General features: G+C 39.0%; 1 protein-coding gene across 1 annotated transcript in view; it reads left to right on the top strand.

The window, feature by feature from the left end:
- The window catches only part of arid2 (AT rich interactive domain 2 (ARID, RFX-like)), an 89,024-nt gene extending 66,338 nt beyond the window's left edge, over positions 1-22,686 (top strand). Inside the window, exons 11-21 of the mRNA XM_055650697.1 lie at positions 3,779-3,949; positions 7,217-7,289; positions 9,464-9,598; positions 10,146-10,321; positions 12,455-15,264; positions 16,726-16,877; positions 17,765-17,903; positions 17,992-18,080; positions 19,900-20,020; positions 20,134-20,225; positions 21,243-22,686. Coding sequence (XP_055506672.1) covers positions 3,779-3,949; positions 7,217-7,289; positions 9,464-9,598; positions 10,146-10,321; positions 12,455-15,264; positions 16,726-16,877; positions 17,765-17,903; positions 17,992-18,080; positions 19,900-20,020; positions 20,134-20,225; positions 21,243-21,375 — 4,091 coding nt within the window. The 3' untranslated portion in view covers positions 21,376-22,686. The remainder of the gene's footprint in view (positions 1-3,778; positions 3,950-7,216; positions 7,290-9,463; positions 9,599-10,145; positions 10,322-12,454; positions 15,265-16,725; positions 16,878-17,764; positions 17,904-17,991; positions 18,081-19,899; positions 20,021-20,133; positions 20,226-21,242) is intronic.

Below are 22,686 nucleotides of genomic sequence, written 5' to 3'. Positions count from 1 at the left end.
TTTCCCCTCCCCCCCCCCCCCCACCTCTCCTCTCCCCCCTCCCCATCACTCTCTCCCCCCCCCCCTCTCCTCCCCTCCCCACCCCCCTCTCTCCTCCCCCTCTCTCATCTCCCTCTCCTCACCCCTCTCCCTCTCCTCCCCCTCCCCTGCCACCCACCCCATCCCCTCTCCCCCCCCACCCCCCTCCCTCCTCCCTCCTCCCCCCCCTTCCCCCACCCCCCTCCCTCACCCCCCCCCCCTACCCCTGTCCCTCTTCCACCACCCCCCCCCCCCCCCCTCTCCCCCTTACCCCACCCCTCTCTTTCCCCCTTGCTCCCCTTCCCCTACCCCTCTGTCCCTCTTCCACCATTCCCCCTACCCCCTCTCTCCCCTCCCTCTCTCCCACTTCCACCATTCCGCCCTACACCTCCCCCCCCTCCCTCCCCATTCATCCACTTATCTCTCCCCCCTCCCCCACCCCTCCACATCTCTCTGCCCCACCCCTCTCTCTCCCCCTCCCTCCCTCCACACTCTTCCCACTCTCTTCCCCCCCCCCACCCTCTGCACACTTTTCCCCCTCTCCCCTCCATCCTCCCTTCCCTCCTCCCCTCCCTCTTTCCCCCCTCCCCCCCACCCATTCGTCATTCAGTATGAGTACGGCTGATGCTTTTTTCTAATTGACGTATTTTTGTTCTCCATACTCCTTAATGGATTTTGTGTCTAGCTATCTCCTTAAATATATTTATCCACTTGGTCCTCAAAGACCTCAGTGGTAGAGTATTTCACACGTTCATGAGCCTCCATGAGAATACATTTCATGGCTCTGTCCTAAATTTCTTAGCCATGCCCTCGCATTGTAACCTCTTGTTCTAAACTCCCCATCACAATCGAGGGAAACATCCTCTTATTCTGTTTCTCTAACCTTGTTAGAATGTGTGTTTCAATCCAGGCCTGGTCAGCCGACTGTCTTTATAAAACTGTCCCATCATCTAAGGAATTGACGATTTATCACTTTTCAGCTCTGATGAAGGGCCTTTGACCTTGAAAGTCTTAGTTTAGTTTAGAGATACAGCGCGGAAACAGGCCCTTTTGCCCACCGAGTCTGTACCAGCCAGCGATCCCGCACATTAACACTACCCTCGACGCACTAGGAAATATTTTACATTTATTCATTTTTACCAAAGCGAATTTTTCGTCTTTGGAGTGTGGGAGGAAACCGAAGATCTAGGAGAAAACCCACGCAGGTCACGGGCAGAATGCACAAAACTCCGTACAGACAAGCACCCGTAGTCAGGACGATACTGTATGGCAGTAGCTTTATCGCTACGGCACCATGCCACCCTTTACACTCAAAGTTGTCAATTCATTTTCTCCCTCTCTCTATTGATGCTGTTTGTTGAGTGGTTCCAGCATTCGCTTTTTTTGTTGTGGATATCGTGCATTATTTTTGTCCCAGTGATTTTAATGAACTAGTGTTCGGTGCATGTTAAATGTTCCTATTTTGTGGACCAGTAACTTTTAATATGACTCTTAGCCTTATCATAGGAGATGAAAACACATTTCTAAATTCAAAGATCTTAAATGGACTTAAGATGGGGCATCATTAGAAAGATGCTATAGTGCTCACGTTAAAAGGGGACCAATTAAAAGAGCATTTAAAAGGGGAATAGAAAATTCTCCTTGTACAAAAGAACCCTATATGTAGTCCTGGGAGACATAAACTAACCAATTTTAATTTACCTATTAACTATAATTGTTGGTTTGCCATGCTTTACTTGAAATAGGTATATTTTGGAACATTTTGTACTTCTATATGACATAGTAGTTAATTTGTGAATGAGGCAATAAACTGGAATATGGTTTAAATTAGCATTTTGTACTTCACTCATGTTTTTGTACCTCAAAGAAACTGAAGCTGTTTCAAGAAATTCATTTATCATAGCTTTTAACTTTGCTTTGTAAATGTAACTAACTTTGAAGATTTTATTAAACATTTGGCGAATAAGTTGGGGAAGTGAGAACATTTTGATTACAAAGGAAAAGTTATTTGACACAAAAACCCCATAAAAAATAGTAAGAATACTAATCATTTTTAGCATGCCATTTTGAACACGTTAGTCTGCAAAATAGAAGAGGGTGACAGAGAATCATAGAACTATTGGACCAATTGAGTTATTTTGCAGTTAAGAATGTAGGAAGTCAAAAAGCATATCTAGATAGAACTGATTAGGAAATGAGACATTTGGATTTAATTCGTGCAATTTAATATTGGACAACACGTTAAAATGCCTCATTTGGAAGAATGTGAGTGTGAGTTCTTGTGAGTGCATTAAGGGAAGTGATCCAAAGCTTGATCAGAGACTGGGCAGCTTGTGATGTTATAAGAATATAGTTGTTTGTTTAAAATAAGTAGTTTGTAAACCGAAAATGTATTGAAATGAAAGTACATCTGCAAGCAAGGGATTTGAAGAAAATAATGGATTGTTAAATTGATGACACTAATCCAGCCCAATGATTCAAAACATATGGGCACTCGCTCGCATGGGCCCCAGCTATACCTGCCTTTTGTTGGTTAAATTGAACAGTCCTTGTTCCAACCATAGAGTGGCACCAGCCCCCAACTTGAACTTTGCTACATCGACGACAGCATTGGGCTGCCTCCTGCACTCGTGCAGAACTCGTTGATTTCATCAACTTTACTGTTAGTTTCCTCTTTGCCATCAAATTCACTTGGACTATCTCTGACACCTTTCTCAGCCTCTCTGTCACCATCACAGGGGCAGACATTCAAATTGTGCCTATCATAAACCCACCGACTCTCATATCTTGACTACACTCCCTCCCACCTGCCTCTTGCAAGGACACCAAACCCTGCTCTCACTTTAGCTACCTCCGCTGCATCGGCCCAACATGCGATTTTCCACTCTAGGACTTCTGAGATGTCCTTTTTCGTTAGTAAACGTAGTTTTTCACCCTGCTGTTGTGAATGGATTCCTCACCCATGTCACCTCTGTCCTGCAGTTCTGCTCTTGCTTCCCCAGACGGAACAAGGATTCTCTCCCCCACAGCTTTCTCTCCCCCACTTCAAGCAGTCTGAACAAAGCTCCCGACCCGAGGTGTCCCTGTCTCCCGAGATGCTGCCTGACCCACTGAGTTACTCCAGAACTTTGTGTTCTATGAAAGATTCTAGCATTTGCAGTTCCTTGTGACTGCAGATGATGCTGATTATAATATGCAATAGATAAGAAATGGATAGTTAACTTTTTCTGATCCATACAAATTTGTAATGGTGAAAGTCCAGCCTTTGGAAATTTGTTCAGTAGCATAATATAAGAATGGAAGTTGTTTTTGTGGTAAATGTTCAAATTCTCGTGCCACAGTGTGGCTTGTGATTATTTATTAACAATTCGATGATTTTAATTCCTGTAAAGTCATTGGGTTAGTTAAGGCTGAGCAAACTTTTCTCGTAAAACCCGAGTGTTCCAAAAAAAATCTGATGATGCAAGTTAAATCAGTATTACAGTAATCAATACATTGTACAGATTGAATATGCAATTCAATTGATGCATATTGCAATTATACTTTTAGATAGATAAATATAATTGAATTTCACACTTTTGAGAAAAAAAATCAGTTTTCATATCAGTTTAACAATGTGAGTGCATTATCTTGTTTATCAAATGAATTTAATAAACACTAATTCAAATCTGAATATTAAAAATGTTAAATTATTTGGTCATAGTTAAACTTCAATTTACTTTTGCATATTTTTGATAAGCAATTTATTTTATCTTGTCAGATATTTTAGTGTGTCTTGTGTCAGTGGATATCCAGTCATTTGGGTCTGATAAATCTGCTACTGTCAAACTAATAGAATATCAAAGTTCCAATGACCAAGCAATCTCTGACATCAGACCACAAGCAATGGAGCACTTACAACAAGCACCAACCCAGATTGCGCCAACTTCAGGTAAGTTATCAACAGTGATTTAAAACAAAAATTTCAAGTGCTGGAAATCTGAAACCCAGAATTTTTGTTGTTGTAATAAATCAAATTTGATGTTGGAATTTTGTACTGAAACACTCTTGGATTCCTTTTTTTGGTCTGTGTGCTGGAAAACTGCTTTTAGATGAGACTATCAGGTTGTCTCATTGCAGCCAATTTATCTTCTAACTTGTGTATAGTGAATGGACACTTGCAGACACAGTATTTGGAGGATCTATGATATGAACAGAAACTGTTGATATGTTGAATATGTGTTGCAGTATTCCATAAGCAGTGGAGAAAATTGGGGGAGTTTGAAATTAGTGACTTGAGTGAACTGTTAGTGGTATTGGGAGAATAGAACAGTAGATCATTGAATGGACAGTCATAACCACAGGCGTAGACTGAAACTAATTCAGCATTTATGACTGGAATGTTATCTGCACTAATACTCTTTGTACTAGATGAACAAAAGCTTTCTAACAGTTAAGATTTAGCAAGAAAATTAAAAGCCAGAGTTTTATTTATCAAATGGATGCAAAATCCTGTGACCTTTAAAAAAAATAAAAAAATATTCTAATAGATTATTTTCAATGCTGACGATGAAAATGAATCTTTACAACTATTCCACTTCCTAAAACAGCATGAGAAAATAATTTAAGTGCTGTGGTGGGGGAAAGCAGTAACATAGTGTTTCCTTGTGGCAGCAGGCCCATACCACTGAATTGCTGTTAGCTTAGTAAGAATTGACAGACTATGCACTCTAATTGTATCCGACATTTACAGCATGACCTTACAGTGTTTCATTCTCTACTGCGAATCTGCCATTTGTGAATTCTGTCCAAAAACCATCAGCAATTCATCTTGGAACCCAGTTAATCTACAATCACGACTGATAAAGAAAATATCTTAACTGAATTTATAATATGAAAGTGAATAGAAACTGCTTTTAAATATTAAATTGGGAAGGACTTTCCCTACATCTTTTTTAAAATCACCTGAATTTGCCTGTGTGACATGCGTAAATCTTGTGTGAATAATTTTGTCTCCATGCTTTTTTTATTTAAATGTTTTCTTTTCAGATTATATCTTCCACATACAAACACTTGGGTCTCCCTAACTGTAATTGTACAATGATGAATGGTTTACACAATCTTCTTCACAGGACCCCTTGCATGGCATTGGTTTTAAACTCACTATTGACATAGATTTTAAGCCTGCGTTGCCCATTTTCTTCTTTCTAACATTTCATCCTTCTGCTTTTTCCTTTTTGATCATAATTTTGTGCTGTTGAATGATTCCAAATAGATGTAATCATTTCACTTGTTACAAACCAAGTAAACAGCAATATCTTCAGGTCATCCCATGACCTTGCTGGGAAGTTTTACTTCAGATGGCTTTTTTGTAGTAAAGTTCTGAACATGTCTACTAAGGGTTTGATCTGAGGAAATGAATGTGATGCCTCAGAGAAGCTGAATTTAAAATAATGTATAACAATAAAGACATATAAGCTATCCAGTTACAAGATAGATACTTGAGATTTATCTAATAGGAATCTATACATTTCTTTGCATTGTTAGTACCTCTTTATTATAAAACGGATAGCTGTATAAAATTGATGGTTGCCCACAATTATTTACAAAATAATACTATTATACCAGGCCATCTTTGATGGGAGCTAGAAAATGTCATTTTGGCAACTGTTTAAAGTTCAGCCCCTAGATGTTCTCGAAACTTGTTTATCAACTTCGTTTTACACCTCCAGAATTTTTTTAACCTTCCAACAAATCATTTGGGTCCATGCGAGGCCAGTCATTTGGCCTTTATTCCTAACCAACATGAACATGGTACGGCTGCTGGAAAATGACTGCCATCTTTCTTTGTTTAACAGCAGAGACCAGGCATATTCTCACAGAGAGGAAGGAAAATTTGGAGGGATGTTTTCCCCGGGGCCATGTTCATACACTTCCTCGTGACTTGGAGAATGGTCTATGGCGTGGGGAGACCTGAAAAAGTGTAAGGGGAGAAAATATAAACTTATGACAAAATTTAGAAGCATTGTAGCCTTAAACTAGGCAGTAGGGATTTGTTCACTGTGGTTGCTGTATACTTTGACTTTTTTTTAGATATGCTTATCTCTGTCCCTGTTAATCTACCTTTTAGAAGCTTCCGTGGATGGAAGGTCTGCTTTTGAAGGAGAAATGGAAGTTGCCCACTGTAATTTCTGTTCTCCAAAGAATGGTTTTCTGACGCAATCTGTTGATCTCCTCTTGCCGAAACCTCTTGATACGGCCATGGTGGTAGGGGTAGGTGAGTGAGTGGGTTTGAGGCAGTGGTGAGGGAAAAGGATTAGTAATTGCTTTCATGGTGTTTAAACTGCAAAACACCAACAGTTTGTTGCCAGCTATGATGGAGCAGGTTTTTTGTTTTTGGCAAACTGGAAAGAAAACACTGGACCATTTACAGATAACATCATTGTCTATCCCTTCATCTCCAACCTTTGTTTCTTCCTCTACTTTCTTACTGATTTGTTTTGTGGCTTGTTTCAGCTTTACCCTCAGCACCAAAAGCTAGCCAAGGTGTATTTAATATCCCTTAGAATTATAATTTATTTATTTAACCATTAATATTCAATCAATGTTTTTTTTTACCCACATCAGAATATAATTTTGCATATTCTGGGGCAATTTATTTTCTGAAGTTGTGAGATTCTCATTCTCTCTGGCCATTTGCCATCAAGAGCAAGGTGATGGCTAACTTCTTATCAGACTATTGTCAGTGTCATACTGACCAACTAGCAGTGGACCAGCTGAGAATCACTTCTGATTCTTTCTTTAATTGTTAGTCTTTAATTCTTTAATCACTGTGTCTTCTCAAATTGGCCAGAGATTTTCAGAAGCTATCTTGTGGCACCACCTCCTGGTGCTAAGACCATGTCACTACACTTCAATCAGCAACTTCAGATCCTTTTCTAGCAGTGCCAATTTGTAGATGGTGGCTTTTGAACGTTTCTGCCAGCATGCATACAGTTAGGTAAACCCAAGTGTTTATATGCATAGTTGTGTTTGGAGAACAGAACTTACAATGAGTAATTTCCCGTTTTTGTAGCTTGAAAATATAAAATTAAAAGGGTAAATAGCAATTTATGAACTGTTGTTCAAATTACTCTTAAACATATGGCTTCATTGTGTGATATGGTATTCCATCACCTTGTCTTCTCCATTATTGATCCTTTCTTTCTCACTTGCACAGCACCAAGAGTTGGCCCTGCAGTGGTAACCCCAGCAGGAATGGAAGTTGACAGTGAAAAGTTTTGTTGCCAGTGGTAAGTGTAAATTCTCATCACAAATAGTTTAATATTGTGCATTTCAACTGATGGTGAAAAAAATTGAAACAATGTTGTTGGTTTCATGATTATCCCATTGTATTCTATTAGTACATTTCAAGTACTCATTAACACACAGGATGTGTTCCCAGAAATGAGAGCACTAATGGAATCATGTCTAAATGAGATCAGAGATGTACTGCATACAGCACGACGAGTCTTTGCAATCTTCTGCCGTTCCGACTGCTGTCCGAGAACATGGCACCAAATTCTGGACTCTTGTTGCTCTTTGCTAGGAACCTGGCACAAAATCTTGTCCTTCACGGTCACTGCAGCAACAATGAACCTCTTACACATGTAGAGGTTGCCCCTGCAGGGTGGTTTGCTCAGCACTAACGTATGGGATCAGAGCTACATACCAGCCAGCACAGTAAATGTGAAAGCCATCATTGGGAATGGGCAGCATCTGCTCCACATGGAGGAAGGAACTACAGACACTGGTTGAACACAACTTGAACAATGGATACAGTAGATGAGGTTGGAGGAGGTGCAAGTGAACCTGTAATCTGAAAGGACTGTCCTATATACATGTTTCCTCATCACCACCAGTGGAATGAAGTAGAAGCTGCTGTACCTCTCTTTATTTGTTTGAAAAACTGTGCCTAGTCCAGATATTTCTTCTCTGTGGTAAGAAGCTAAGCAACCATTGATCACTGATCCTGTCATCGTAGATAAATCTCTGAGCCGGTGAAAGATGGGCAGGCAAATGACACGAAGAGGAGGCAGCATTTTCTGTCAGGATATGTTTACACAAGGAGCTGGTGCTGCTTGTGCTGAGCAAGAGGCCACATTCACCCATGCCTGTGCCCCCCATCCTTAGTACTGAGTGACGGTATTGGATGCCCAACACCAACCCTGACTGGTAATCTCCACACTGAGCTATGGGTGCGTTATTGCTTGGGAGGTCCAGTGAAGGTCTGGTTTGCACCATCCAAGTTCCCAGCACATTAGCTGGGGTTCATACAGAATCATGGCACATTGTCTGAGTGGATGCCTTTTTCTTTTGAAGTTCACAGGGGATATACTTGTGTGTTTGGATACGTGAATCAAGAGTAATATAACGTATCAGCACTCAGCATGGTAATGCCAAGTGAGATACCAATGGTAATAAAGCATATTCTGATATTTGAAGTAATATATGTTCACACGTTGACTTCATTCAGCCATCAAAATTGGAATGCAAGTTTTGCTTAGACCAATGTCATTTAAACATTAATCTTGATTATGTATCACTATCATTTTTTATTGCCTCAGTAAAAGTAATTCTGAAGCTCATTCAGAAAAGGCCCAGAGTCATCTGGACAGTGATCTATAGAAGTATATCTACTACAGATGGAAAATGCATGCCGTGGCATTGTAAGACAGACGGATGACAGTTGCCAAAGAGCAAACCTCTGGATATCTGTCAAGCTTAATGACTAATTTCAAGTGCTTCAAGTGTGTGGCAATGTACACATGGCAAACTGTAGGATAAGTATAATGGAACATGAAAAAGATCTGTGGTGCTACCACAGGAATGTAAGGGCACCGTTAAAACTCCCCTTTGGCAAACTATTATGGCAGAGCACAATGTGTTCCACAATCCAGTGAGTTAATGATTTAACTATTTATGCACAGAAGGATAGAAGAATGATCATTGCCAACAACAGAGAGCCTGAACATTCCTTTTCAAAACTTGGCAGAGTTCTATGAATACCACAGACGTACTGCACAGATCACCATTGGGCACCAACACAATCTATTCCCAATCACTATTTTGGCTAACGTTTCTTGTCTTGGTTTGTGGTTGGACATAGGTTAATATATGAATATCATCACTTGGTATCTTATCTGTATTGTTGCCCAATCAATAAAAGTCCAGCAGCACACGGTAGTTTAAAAATAGCCATTCTAAAATGTCACATTTTCAGCAGTGAATTGTTTAAATCAAGTAATTTAAACACTTTTTCCTTCTGTTTGGAGTTTATATAAGAGAACAGCCTTTTATGGCAACATTATCCAAATTATAAACATTGGGCGTCTTTTACCAGCATCTGCAGTACCTTCTTACACATTTTATCTACCCAAGTCTGGATTTCAAACCCGCTGAACTTGTGATCTTTTGCTTTTTACAGGTTAAGCACACATTTTGAGACCTATTTAGAAGGCTCTGTCTCGCGAATGGACCTATACTCTGAGTATCTTTCTCTCTGTAGTAAACTGGCTCGGGGTGGAATTCTGACATCAACAGGATTTAACAAATGTCTCCGGTAAATCAAAAAAAGGAGTAAATTGATTTTCTGTTTAGAATAATCTGCCTCGCCTTAGTTGTTTTATAAATCAATTTGATAAATCAGTACATCATTATAGTTAGTGCGCACATTTAAGTGTTGGCTTTGGCAGTGATACTCGAATTCCAAGAATAGCGAAAAAATATATATAATTTTAAGAGTTTATATACGATTTACTAACTGAGAGTGCACGCACTTGTTGGTAGCTTTGTGTAATTGTTTCTATTGTTGCCAATTTGAAATGAATTTTGAAAGAACGAATGTACAGATGGGAAAATTCCTTTGTGGTATTTCTGATTTTTTTTTTAATTTTACAAGGGGATATTTGCACTCTCACCAATGAGGTTGTATTAAAATCCCTACCTGCCTCTTGTTGATTCATGTTTTTGTGTGTGTAGAAACAATCTCAAGAAAGTCAAGTTACAACAACCCCAAAATGTCCATATGCTAATCTTTAAGTCTGAATAGCTGTAGTTTAAAAAAATACTAATGTGGCTGCTTAATGAGGCTTGTTTTCCTTTGTAAGGACTCTGTTTCCAGCACATACAGTGAAACGATTAGAGGAAAATAATGGGCAAGCGCAAATCCGCATAGTAGGCATCCAGAGAAGGGCTACACCGCTTCCCATACAGATACACTACCAGCAGTTGCCAACTGTTCTCTCTGTCACATCAGAGCTGACACAAAGTCCACCTACATCAGGTAACAAGTTACTTATTCATTAGAACGGATAACAACGAAGTTAATAAAACCTGACACCATTAGATGTTTTTGCAAGCATTTTAAACAACAATCATGTTATTCTTTATTGATTTGTTTTCCTTCACAATTTCAGTATGTCAACAATAACAGTAACATGTTCTATAGATTATCTGAATTTTGTCATTTCTGTCGAGAAAGTAACAAAGTTTGGTTTGTAAGAAAACAAAAGTTGTACAGTTGGTAAATTAATGTACTGATATGTGAAATGTGCCATATGGTAATGGCTCCATTGCTTTTAAAGACAGTTCCTGATGCTAAATCTAGCACAGGATATTTTTCACTCTGGCAGCCTAAAATATATACCTTTGTTATGGTTAGCACTGATCAAGAATAACTTCCTTGTTTATAGCAGATTTAATATGGGAGAAAAAATGTTCCTAAACAATAAAGGCAAGGATGTAACAAAAATTAATGTCAAACCAGAAAGGAAGAGATTAAGTGGCTGAGACAAGTTGATCTCCTGGACTGGTTTCTCTTGCACTGTATAAGATGCATAATTCGTCTTGATGCATCATTTTCCTCTCGGTACCAGCAAGAAGAAACTGTCATTTGTGCTTTTCAAAAGCAATTACTAGATTTCTCGATTTGTATAGTTTTCTTCCCTTTCCTTATCACAGTGGCTCAGCTGGTGGAGCTACTGCCTCACAGCGGCAGGCCCAGGTTCGATCATGACCTTGGGTGCTGTCTGTGTAGCGTTTACCCCATTTCCCTGTGTCTGGGTTTCCTTCAGGTGCTCTGAGTGCCTCTCACATCCCAGAGATGGTTTGTAGGTTAATTGGCCTCTGTAAATTGCCCATAGTGTGGGGGGGGGGGGGATGAGAAAGTGGGATAGCATCGAACTAGTGTGAATGGGTGATCTAGGGTTGGCGTGGACTCGGTGTACCTAAGGGCATGTTTCCATGTTCTATCTCTAAACAGAAACTTTCAAGCATTCCTAAAGCTCACAATAATAATGGTCCTGTAATTTGACTTCAGATACCTGACCCCTGAAGCTCTTGTCCCAAATAGAGGCAATAATGTCTGCCACTTTTCCTCCTGGTATAACCATGAATTTCAATTCAAGGAAGACTGTCAGAAATAATTTACTTTCTTTCATGACAACAATTTTATCGACACAGCTGATTAATTTTATTTTTACAAATTCCTTGACATTTCTCCATTGTTCCATTGATAACAAAGGACCATCTCTTGTTTTGGAGCAAGCTGAAACATGTATCTTGAGTCCAGCTCTTTTGGTCATCTACCCTATTGCTTTCATACTTGGTTCAGTCATATTTTGTCAATAAAATCTGTATCGTGCGTTGTGGCATTTTACTGTGCATAGGAGTCATACGAATTACAGATGTTCGTGTGTACTGAAAAAATACTTATGGCTTTTCCAATTTTTAGGTTTTCTTATTGGATGGGTTTATTACAATGGAGCACTTTATCAGAAGATTTTATTTGCCTGCAGTATCGTAATTTTCTTACTGGAACTTATCCTTTTAAACGCATTCATATAGTGACCGTCATTTTAGGGTGGTGCTGAGAGTAGATGCCAAGAGCAACGATGTGCAACAAGATAAAATAAAACAAAAAAGCAACAGAGGTCAGGCAGCATCTGTGGAAAGATCAACATCCGTGATCCTATTTTTGCAAATGCTTCCTGAGCACCCTGATTTCATGGATGTTCATAGTCTTTTTCTCAGAGTAGGTGAATCTAAATGGTTTAATGTGAGATGGGAAATATTTCAGATGACCTATGAGACAGCCTTTCACAGAAGATGTATGCATATGGAATGAGCAAAAGGTAAAGACAGATATAAATATAATGTTTAAAAGACATTTGGGCAGAGTCGTACATAGGTTTAGAGAAATGTGGGCCAAATGCAAGCAAATGGGAATAGCTCAGGAAGGCACCTTGTTCAGCATGGACAAATTGGGTCAAAGCGGCATGTTTGTGCTTCGAAAACTCTAGAACTATGAATTGGAAGAACATATTAATCTGTGAGGCTCTGTTGAAACTTGACTGTTCTGGAAATTCCTGAGTGGTATCCATGTAAACTATTTTTTTTTTTTTTTTTACCTTTTCAGCACAGACAGTGGTAAATCACTTTCAACGGATCCCTGCAGCGAGCCTTTCTACTGCTCAACCAGGATCTCAAATGATCTATACATTTCAACAAAGTATCCCAACTCAGAATATTACAACAAAAATACAAGATCAAACTGGTCTGGCACAATTACACCAAAATGCCGCTGTGACTGTTATACAAGGCAGAGCTCCAGTTAAAAGTGAAGCAGCAAGATGCTCAGTGGTGCCATCTTCAACCTTCAATACTCATGCCCCAGCTTCAATACCATATTCATTGACTGGAACCAACATTCCCCAGGGAACATTGATCCAAAACCATGCCACAGCAACAACACAGTCATCGGTTGCAATATCAACTTCTCAACAGGTACTTCACCAGCCACAGTTCTTTCAACAGCAGCTTCCTGGTCACCAGCTCTCTATACCAATTGTATCTTCTAATCAGATGAATACCTCTGGAACACCAACTGTAACTGTGATACAACAAGCTGTCTCTCACGGTCATGCAGCAATTGACAGAGTTCCAAATATATCAGCCAATACTGTTATTGTTTCACAAGGACAATTGTTATCGGGCACAGTACCCCACACTGTTCAGACATCCTGTCACCAGCCAAAAACAAGTAACCAGCAAGACAACATTCTGTTGACAACTCAACACTATTCATCCACTCCCAGTCCTGCTGTTGTATCTGGTTCCACAGTACAAAATTTCCAAGTCTCAACAGGTCAAGTGGTTGCATTTACTGGTGTTCAAAGCTCTCCAGTCCCTAGGATGAGTTTCCAGAACATAGCGCCAAAACCAACTGGCATGGCACCACAGCATGTTCAATCTACTCTAATGCAGCAGCAGCCCCAGCAAAGTGTACACATGATTGTCAGTCAGCCAGCTTCACAGGGGCAGAATTTTGCTCCTGCGATTCATCAGATATTATTGACAAATCCAGCTTCTGTTCAAGCTGGCCAGGCTATTCATCTAACTGGGAATGCAAATGTGACCCCTTCATCCTCACCGTCTCCTGTACCTGTCAACAGCAATCAGGTACAAATGGGGTTGGTTACTCAGCCTTCCACCCCTCAAATGCAGGGGCCGCAAACTGTGAGTAAGATGCTATCAGTGAAACGGCAGCAGCAACAACATCCCCAGAAGCAGTTCCAGATGCAGCTTCAGTCTCAGCAAACAGGTACCGGTTCCAATCAACCACCCTCTGGGGAGTCTAGTTTAATAAAACAGTTACTTCTTCCAAAAAGGGGACCCCCTACTCCTGGAGGTAAGCTTATATTACCTGCTCCTCAAATGCCTCCCCCTTCCCCTGCCAGAGCTCCTAGTCCTCAGGTAGTCTACCAAGTGACTCACAATCAGGCAGCTAATGTTGGAGTTCAAGCCCCAGGTCAACAGTTAGTAGTTGGGCAGCAAAATGTACAGCTTGTTCAAAGTCCCATCCACTCCCAGGGGTCAATGCAAACAGTAGCAATTCCTCATATGCAGATCTTACCGGGACAGTTGATCTCTGCTAGTAACACAGCTGCTCTTCTCCAGGGATCACCAGGGAACCAGGTAACTATAACTGTTGTGCCAAATACCACCTTTACTACTCCAGCTGGAAGTCATTGCAGTGGAACGCAGATCATAGCCCCTGCAGGAATTGCTGTTAGTGGGTCACAAGCAGGAGTCGGACTCCAAGTGCAAACCCCTTCACCTATTGTGACGCCATTGAGTGGACAGGTAAAAACCTCAGAATCTGAAACTGTGTTCACAGGTGATAAAATTATTTGCCAGAAAGAGGAAGAAGCAAAAGATACGACAGATTTACATCTACATGAACGTAAAATAGAAATTATGGAAAACCCTTCCTGTAGAGAGGGTGCTGCTGGTGCAACCAATGGTGGCTTAAAAGAAAATGATATGCAGGCAGCAAAACTTGTAAATGGAAAAGAATATGGTCATTCACGTCTACCTCCATCTAACTCAGGGATTGCTCAGTCTCAGCCCATGCTGTGTACATTGGCTTCAAATGGACCTTTGTTGGGATTAAGTCAAAATGTAACCAATGGGAAGCTGAATGCAGACTGTGCAGAGGTGCAGGAAAACAAAACAGATCCTTTGAAGATCCCCATGGTAAATGGGATCTGTGATTTTGAAAAAGGGGATGGTTCACACTTAAGCAAAAACATTCCAAATCATAGAGCTTCCAAACATGTGGAAAATGGTGATATTGTTGCACAAGAGCAATGGGGAAGTAAGGACAGTAATCAGCAAAATTCTGTCAAAAGTGTTCAACCGACCAAAATGCATAATGGACCTGTTTCAGTTGGAAATTCTAGTGCTAACTTTGCAGTGGTTTCTAACTCTATCGACCAGCAAATCAGTGGTACAAACTCAGGATTATTCAATGGACCTATTTCAGCTGGCATACATTCAGAGGTGCCTCAGCTTCAGCAGTGTCCAAGTTCAGCTGTGTCTTCAGTTTCTAACTCTGCCCAGATGCATTACTCTCCAGCCTTGCACCAATCTGGACCTCTCGCTGTACATTCTGTCCAGCTTTATCAGACTCCAACAACCAATGGTTCAACTGAATGTCAACCTTTAAAAAGGTCAACTGAATGCAAAGATAATATATCAGGAATTCCAAATAAAGTGGGAGTAAGGATTGTGACTATCAGTGACCCTAACAATGCTGGTTGCAGTTCAACAATGGTGGCTGTGCCAGTTGGAGCTGATTCCAATAGCATAGCTAAAGTAGCACTCGACAGCGTAACACAGCAAAATCAACACCCATCTGTTCTTTCACAGGGAATAATTAATCAGGTAAGCAAGGTGTGAAATAATTGATGTAGATTTGTGTTTAAGTTTGCATTTACATATGTATGAATTTGAAAATGGGTCGAGGATTGGCCTGTCCCAATTTGTTCTAAACTTGTATTGTGGTTTCAGAATCAGACTTGGTGCACATGTAATTTATGATTGCTTTTGTATAATTTTTAAATGTGTCACTGAAGAAATCCAAACATCAGTGTATTCAAGATGTTAAAAATAATATGGGATATTATTCACTTTTATCAACACTTTTGATAAGTATAAGCTTTGAAGGTATTAAGATTCCTGATGTCAAATATTACATTTCTTCAAGCAAAAGGCAATGACACCATGCCCAGGAAGTAACATCACAGAGCTTTCTGATCACATTCTTGAACATTTAGTTGTAAATTCTACTATGGAGCTTAGACAAATTATTTTTGTCTTTTCTATGCTAAATTTAATTACCATGTTCTCATTTTCTATAAATAGGCCACAATTTATATTTGACGTGATTTTTAAGAAAACTTGAAAAGTCTTGAAATATCTTTAAGAGCTACATTATCAATGTTGTGACAGCAATCCAAAATAGTTCCCAATGCCTTTTATTTCATCTAAGAGGCTTCAAATATATACTCGATGATACTTTAAAAAAAAAGTTTCATATACTTTAATTGGTATCTTTGCTTACCTAATTTATCTGAATTAGGACCACCATGAATAATTTGTTGTACATTTTAATTGCTCCCATCCAGGCTTGCTTTTGGGGCCCCTTGCTGCCTTTTGGCTAATACTTTCCTTAATCATTTATATTATTAACATGCAAGGCGTTTGTGACTTTCTTTATAAGACATTTCTTTATGAAAAGTGATTTTTTAAAGAACCATTTATTTTCAGAGATTGTTCATTTGCCAGATTAAGATTAATGTAATGTTTAAATTGGTATGAATTTTAATTTAGTACCGTATTTAATGTTTGAACTTTGATACTGCTCACGTGATTCAAATTCAGTGAAATTTCATCATAATACGAATGTTTGGATTAAATGTAACCATACTGAGCCTAGTTTCATTATATCATGCTTTATTCAGGCTTGCAACTTTCAAAATCCTTTTGAGGTAAATGGTTTTATTGAAATGGTATTATTAAATTATTTTGCAAAATCAATAGTGATTTCCATCCAAACTTTTACTTGGTCTTAACAATGACTTTCAAGGTAAAGATTAAAAAATATATCTTTCATCACACTCAGGGAAATCTCTGGGTAAGAACCTGGATGCACTATAAGACATCCAACTCCAGCTATGATTGGCCTGAAGTTCCCATGGTACATTTTCTTGTATCTTTATGGTGTAGAAATGATCTTTGCTTAGGCTGGTTTAGACTGTATTGCTCAAATTTACTTGCTCTCACTGTATATTTCAGAAGTAGTAATGTGCTATTTTGATTTACAAATTATGAATGTTCCTTTAGTCTTCTCCTTTAGCAGTAACATCAACACCAGCAGCAATCCAACAAAACAGTTTCCAGTCCCATCAGCCTCAAATTCCATCACTGCAACAAAATAGAGAGCTAACACGAAAACCAGGACAGAATTTCATGTGCTTGTGGCAAGCCTGCAGGAGGTGATGTACTTTTTCAATGCTTAAAAGATGATTCTATATACGTTTCTCATCAAAGACAAATTACCAAGAGGTGTGCAGTGTTGCTCTTACAGTTTTTATTTAGTAAAACTTATAAACTATTCTACTGGATATACATAACTCAGTACTTTGAGGCAGTCTACCAAGTGACATTGCCTCCTTTGGAATAACTAGACTAGTCATCGTATCATTTTAAAGCAGTATTGTGATAAACTGGACTCTCGACTTAGACTCAGTTTCGATCCTGACTATGGGTCGGAGAGTTGTCTGTGCAGAGTTTATACGTTCTCCATGGGTTTTCTCCAACTTCGGTTTCCTCGCACATTCCAAAGATTTGTAGGTTGATTGGCTTCTGTAAATTGCCCCTAGTGTTTAGAATGTGGATGTGGGATAACATGGAGATCAATAGTCGGCGTGGACTCGGTTGGCCGAAGGGCCTGTTTCTGCGCTGTATCTCTGAACTAAACGAATCTGCAGTTCCTTATTTCTACTTCTTGACAACTGAAGATATGGCTCTCAGTAGTAGATTGCCACAACTTAACATGAATGGTTCCATTTCTTTCAATTAGCGACAATTTTATTTTGGAACCCTTATTCTTAGTTTCATGTATTATAATGGTTTTTGCAATCCTCTGTCCTATTTTACCAAAACATTTAATGCATAGATGGAAATGAAGTATAAATCAAGGAATTAGATAGAAAATAAATACTATCATATTCTCACGATGTTGCTGGTACACAATGAATTCTGTCATCTGCTTAATACTAAAGAGCCTGACTAAACAAAAGAAGAATATGAAGCAGAGTGTAAATAAGGAACACTACAATTGAGTTTTGGGGAAATTAAAAGTTTTCCTTTACATTTTTAGATGGTTTGATTCTCCATCCCAGGTGTATTACCATGCAGCAACTGAGCATGGAGGGAAAGATGTGTATCCTGGGGTATGTATGTGGGAAGCATGTGAACGATTCCCACGGCAAAGATTTTCCTTCATTACACACTTACAGGTGGGTATTATGTGTTAGAGATTTGTCACGTGTCTTTTCCTGTTTTGGAAATAAAGCTCTATGTGACATGGCCCAATTTTATATATAGGATAAACATTGCACAAAAGAAGCACTCCTCGCAGCCCTGAAGAAGCTTGAAGAGCAATCACACAATGGAAACCACCAATCTTCTAACAAGTAAGCAGGAACTACTAGTTAAATATGGGAAAACTTAGTTTGATTTGCTTCTACAATGCGTCAGTATTAAATTCAGATGGGATGCTAATTTAACCAATTTTAGCAACTTCAAACTGAAATATTTCCAGCTGCAACTGTGTGTTCATCATATTTTGCTGCCTCTTCCATTTTCTTGGTCCCAAGTCAACGATCCCCTAAAGGTCGGCTAATCTCGTCCTGAAACCATTTTGTTTTCCTGTTTCTTTTCTTTTTCTCTTCTTGTGCCCTCTCCCATTACTTCTTTTTGCCCAGTTCCACAAAATTATTGAATATTGGGCGTCCTTTCCTGCCTGCCACATATTGTAACTCAGCTTCACCATCTGTTTAGTTTATTCATATGTATACTTTGACAGCCTTCCTCACAATCTTTGACCCCACCAATCTTGGTGTCATCTGCAGACATACTAACCACCCCATCTACGTTTACATGCAAGTCATTTATTTATATCACAAACAGCAGCAGTCCCAGCACAGATCCCTGCGGAACTCCACTAGTCACAGACGTCCAGCCTGAATATTGTCTTTCCACCACAACCCGCTGTCATCTATCAGTAAGCCACTTCTGAATCCATACAACCAAGTCATTGTAAATCCCAGTCATCTTAACCACCCAGATCAGCCTACCATGGGGGACGTTATCAAATGCCTTACTAAAATCCATGTAGACAATATCCACCACCCAACTCTCATAGATCCCTTTATCACCTCCACAAAAAACTTGATCAAATGAGTAAGACACGACCTGTCTTGTACAAAACCATGTTGACTGTCCCTGATTAACCCAGTCTCTTCCAAATGGGAGTAAATACTATTCTGAAGAAACCTCTCCAATAGTTTCGCCATTACTGATGTGAGGCTCACTGTTTTGGATTCTCTCCACTTCTTAAATAAAGGAACAATATTAGCCACTGCCCAGTTCTGTGGCACCTCTCTTGTGATTAGAGAAGACACAAAGATCTTCGTCAAGGCTTCCACAATCACCTCGCCTCTCTCTAACGTGGGATAAATCCTGTCAGTTCATGGGGATTTATCCACTTTAATGCTCTTCAAGAGCACCAACACCTTCTTAATATCATACTTTCTTTAATAGTATTGGTATTGTCCACACTGATCTCACTGTCCTCTTTGGTGAAAACAGATACAAGGTACTCGTATAATACCTCGCCTATATCACCATACTGCAAGCACAAATTCCTTCCGTTATCCTTATGGATACCTCCTCCCTGGTTATCCTCTTGTTTTAATATAGTTAAATCAATCTTTGTCTTTAATCTGACTTGCCAAAGCCATTGAATAGCTCCTTTTGGCCCTTCTAATTACCCGTTTAGAGTTCTTTCCTCCTTGATATTCCTTAAAGGCTGTCTGATTCCAACCCCTTAAAGGTTGCATCCGCTTTCCTTTTCACTAAATTTACCATGTCTTTGGTAATCTACTGTTCCCTTTGCCATTCTTATCCCTCATCCGTACTGGATCATGCAAGTTTTGAACATCTATAATCAATCAACTCATGTCAGATGTGGACTTGCCCAATAACATTTGCTCCCAGTGTACCCTCCTGAACTCCTGCCTAAAAACATTGTAGTGTGTAATACCTTCCCACATGGTCCAGCATTCTCTCTATTCAGAACAATTTAAAACTGATAGAATTTTGATCATTAGAGTGCCCTCCAGAGATGCTGCCTGAGCTGCTGAGTTACTCCAGCACTTTCTGTTATGTATTCTACATGAGGACAGAAATGCAATTTTTCTAAAAAAAAATGAATTTGCCTTGTTACTCTAGGCAGACACCTGCTGGGGCTACTTCCACTTCTAAAGCACAGAAGGCTATTGTGAATCATCCTAGTGCTGCTCTAGTGGCATTGAGGAGAGGATCAAGGAATCTTGCATTTAGAGATTATATGGTACGTAAAATAAATTGGGTTAATTTTTATGTAAGATTAACATAATTTCCGCCATTAAAGGTAGCATATGTTCTCGGTTACAAACAATTACCCTTCTTAATTTTTCATTCCAGGATGAAAAAGAAGACCCAATTACAAAACACATACGGCTAACAGCTGCCTTAATCTTAAAAAATGTTGTTAAGTATTCAGAATACGGTCGCAGGTAAGAACTATTTTTGCTTGTATGAAATTCTTTTCGAGGCAATGACCAGATGAGTAAATCTGTATAGTCAAGAAGTCCAGCAATTGTCTCAAACTTGTAAAAAGTTACAATTCTTTTCATTTGGATTTGTTAATGTTGCTCACATCTGAGAAAATGTTCTCAGGTGACGTAGAAGAAAACTTTCAAGCATCCATAAGATTGAAACGTTTGCGGAGGGTATTTTGATGTGATAATCCTGTTTTAATTTTTTTTAAAAGCTTGAGGACTATCCTGGAATACACCACTCAATTAATTTCCTAATTATGATGATGTATTTGGAGAATATGTACAACACAAATGAATGTTTGTTTGGTTTCTGAGAAGCACGGTAAATAATGATGGTGACCAAGCTGGGCACGTTGCTAGTAGTTCATTTCATTGCAGTTTAGAATTTATGGGGTTGTTCTATAAGCTAGGATGGTACAGTGGCACAGCTGGTAGAGCTGCCACCTCACAGCACCAGAGACATGCTCGATCCTGACCTTGGGTGCTGTCTATATGAAATTTGCACGTTCTCCCTGTGACCACAGGGTTTTCCTCCAGGTTTCTCCCACATCCCAAAGATGTGCGGGTTTGTATGTTAATTGGCCTCTGTCAATTATCCCTGATGTGTAGAGAGTGGATGCAGAAGTGGGATAACATAGAACTAGTGTAAATATTTGGGTGATCGATAGTAATTGAGTCATACAGCATGGAATCGGGTCCTTCAGCCCAACCTACCCACACCGAAAAACATGCTTCATCTACACTATGTCTGCATCTGGTCCATATCACTCTAAATCTATCATATTCATGTACCTGTCTAATTGTTTCTTTGTACATTGTGATATCTCATTCAATGTGTTATGTCTCATTCAAGATTCCGGGCAGGCAGAATTATTCACTTTCTGATAAGCGTAACACCATTGCATTTTATTTTAATAAGCTTAGCCAAAATAGGAATATTTAAAACATGATTTTGTTTTGTTTTTCCTGCAGACTACTAAAAAGACATGAGAACCAATTGTCTGTACTAGCCCTTAGTAACATGGAAGCTTCCAGCACTCTTGCCAAATGCCTTTTCGATCTTGTCCATCTAGAACAATTACAACATCCAGAAAATAAACTTTGAAAGAGTGAAATATGTATTCTGAAATATCGTTTACAGGGTTCTGAAGCAAGCAAGAAGTCTTAATGAGAAATTACCATCGTGAACAGTTAAAAAAAAAAAAAAAAAATATTTTTCCATGATGCACAGAATCTTAACATTCTGCGCTCAAATGGAGTCAACTGTTGACAAGCTTTTAATAGGAGTACCAACTGTGTGATCAGAATCCACTACCAATTTTTTATTTAAAGTTGGAAATAATAAATTCTGAACCAGAGGAGCTACACAGAATAATAGCATTAAATATTTTTACCCTGCACCCCCTATGAGCACATTTTTATATTTCAGAATTAGTGACTAAGCTGGGTTTAATAGAACAGAAATTGACACACTGGATGTAATCCCTGCCATCCAAGAGGTTGCAGTTTATTTCTAGTGATGTGCTTTCTTGTTTAGAAATCAGTAGCTTGTTTTTTCATACTTGAGCCAATATATTTTCACTTATTTATTATCATATGATCAATTGTAAATATTTGTGAATAAAATTAACCAACTTTCATGCCACTGCAATCACTGGAAACACAATGTGGTGTCACAATAGCATTATTGTTAGGGTATAGGACTTTTTGTGTGTTTCCTGCCAATTGTAAGTAATTGTGATATATTGTCTGCAGTGGATGAATGTTCTTTAATTCTTTGTAAATAATTCTGTAATGGTACCAATGCTGTAAAGTCAAAAAACAGTTTTGTGGAACTGATTTTTTTGTATTATACACCTTGTAGAACTCATTTGCTGGTTGAAAGAGTATGGAATAATATATCTCATGTCATTTTGTAGAGAAAAAACTATTGAAGTTATTTTTGGTTTACCCTAACTTGGACCCACTGAAAGATATCACTTTGTACAAGCTCGGTGCTTGTACAGGATTTTTTGTATTTGTAAATTGGTTTAAATATGAGGAATTTTATACAGGTTTTTCTCCATGTATTATATTTATCTTGGGTGCAGGCATGGTATTTTCTCCACTATTCATAATGATTTTTTTTTTCTCCAATACAATTATAGTGCAGTATTCTAGTGTTTGTTCTTCCATCTTCAATATTGTACCATATCACATTCCTGTTCAGAACCTGTTCATGGTTATGTCCTGAAAGGTGTGTTATGTGATTTTCATAACTGCCTCTTGCCTGATGTATTAGCATCCAAAGGAGGGAACATGCTCCCATTTCTTGCTGTGGCTGTAGAATGTGCAGTAAAGACATACAAACAGTTTTACATTAGATAACTTTAATTACTTTGACTGTTTATAGTTTTAAATAAAAGACTGGACACTT

The sequence above is a fragment of the Leucoraja erinacea genome, chromosome 19 (genome assembly GCF_028641065.1).
Source record: "Leucoraja erinacea ecotype New England chromosome 19, Leri_hhj_1, whole genome shotgun sequence".
Taxonomy (NCBI): Eukaryota; Metazoa; Chordata; class Chondrichthyes; order Rajiformes; family Rajidae; genus Leucoraja; species Leucoraja erinaceus.
The sequence above is the reverse complement of the archived record's forward strand: the minus strand, read 5'-3'. Positions and strand labels throughout refer to the sequence as shown.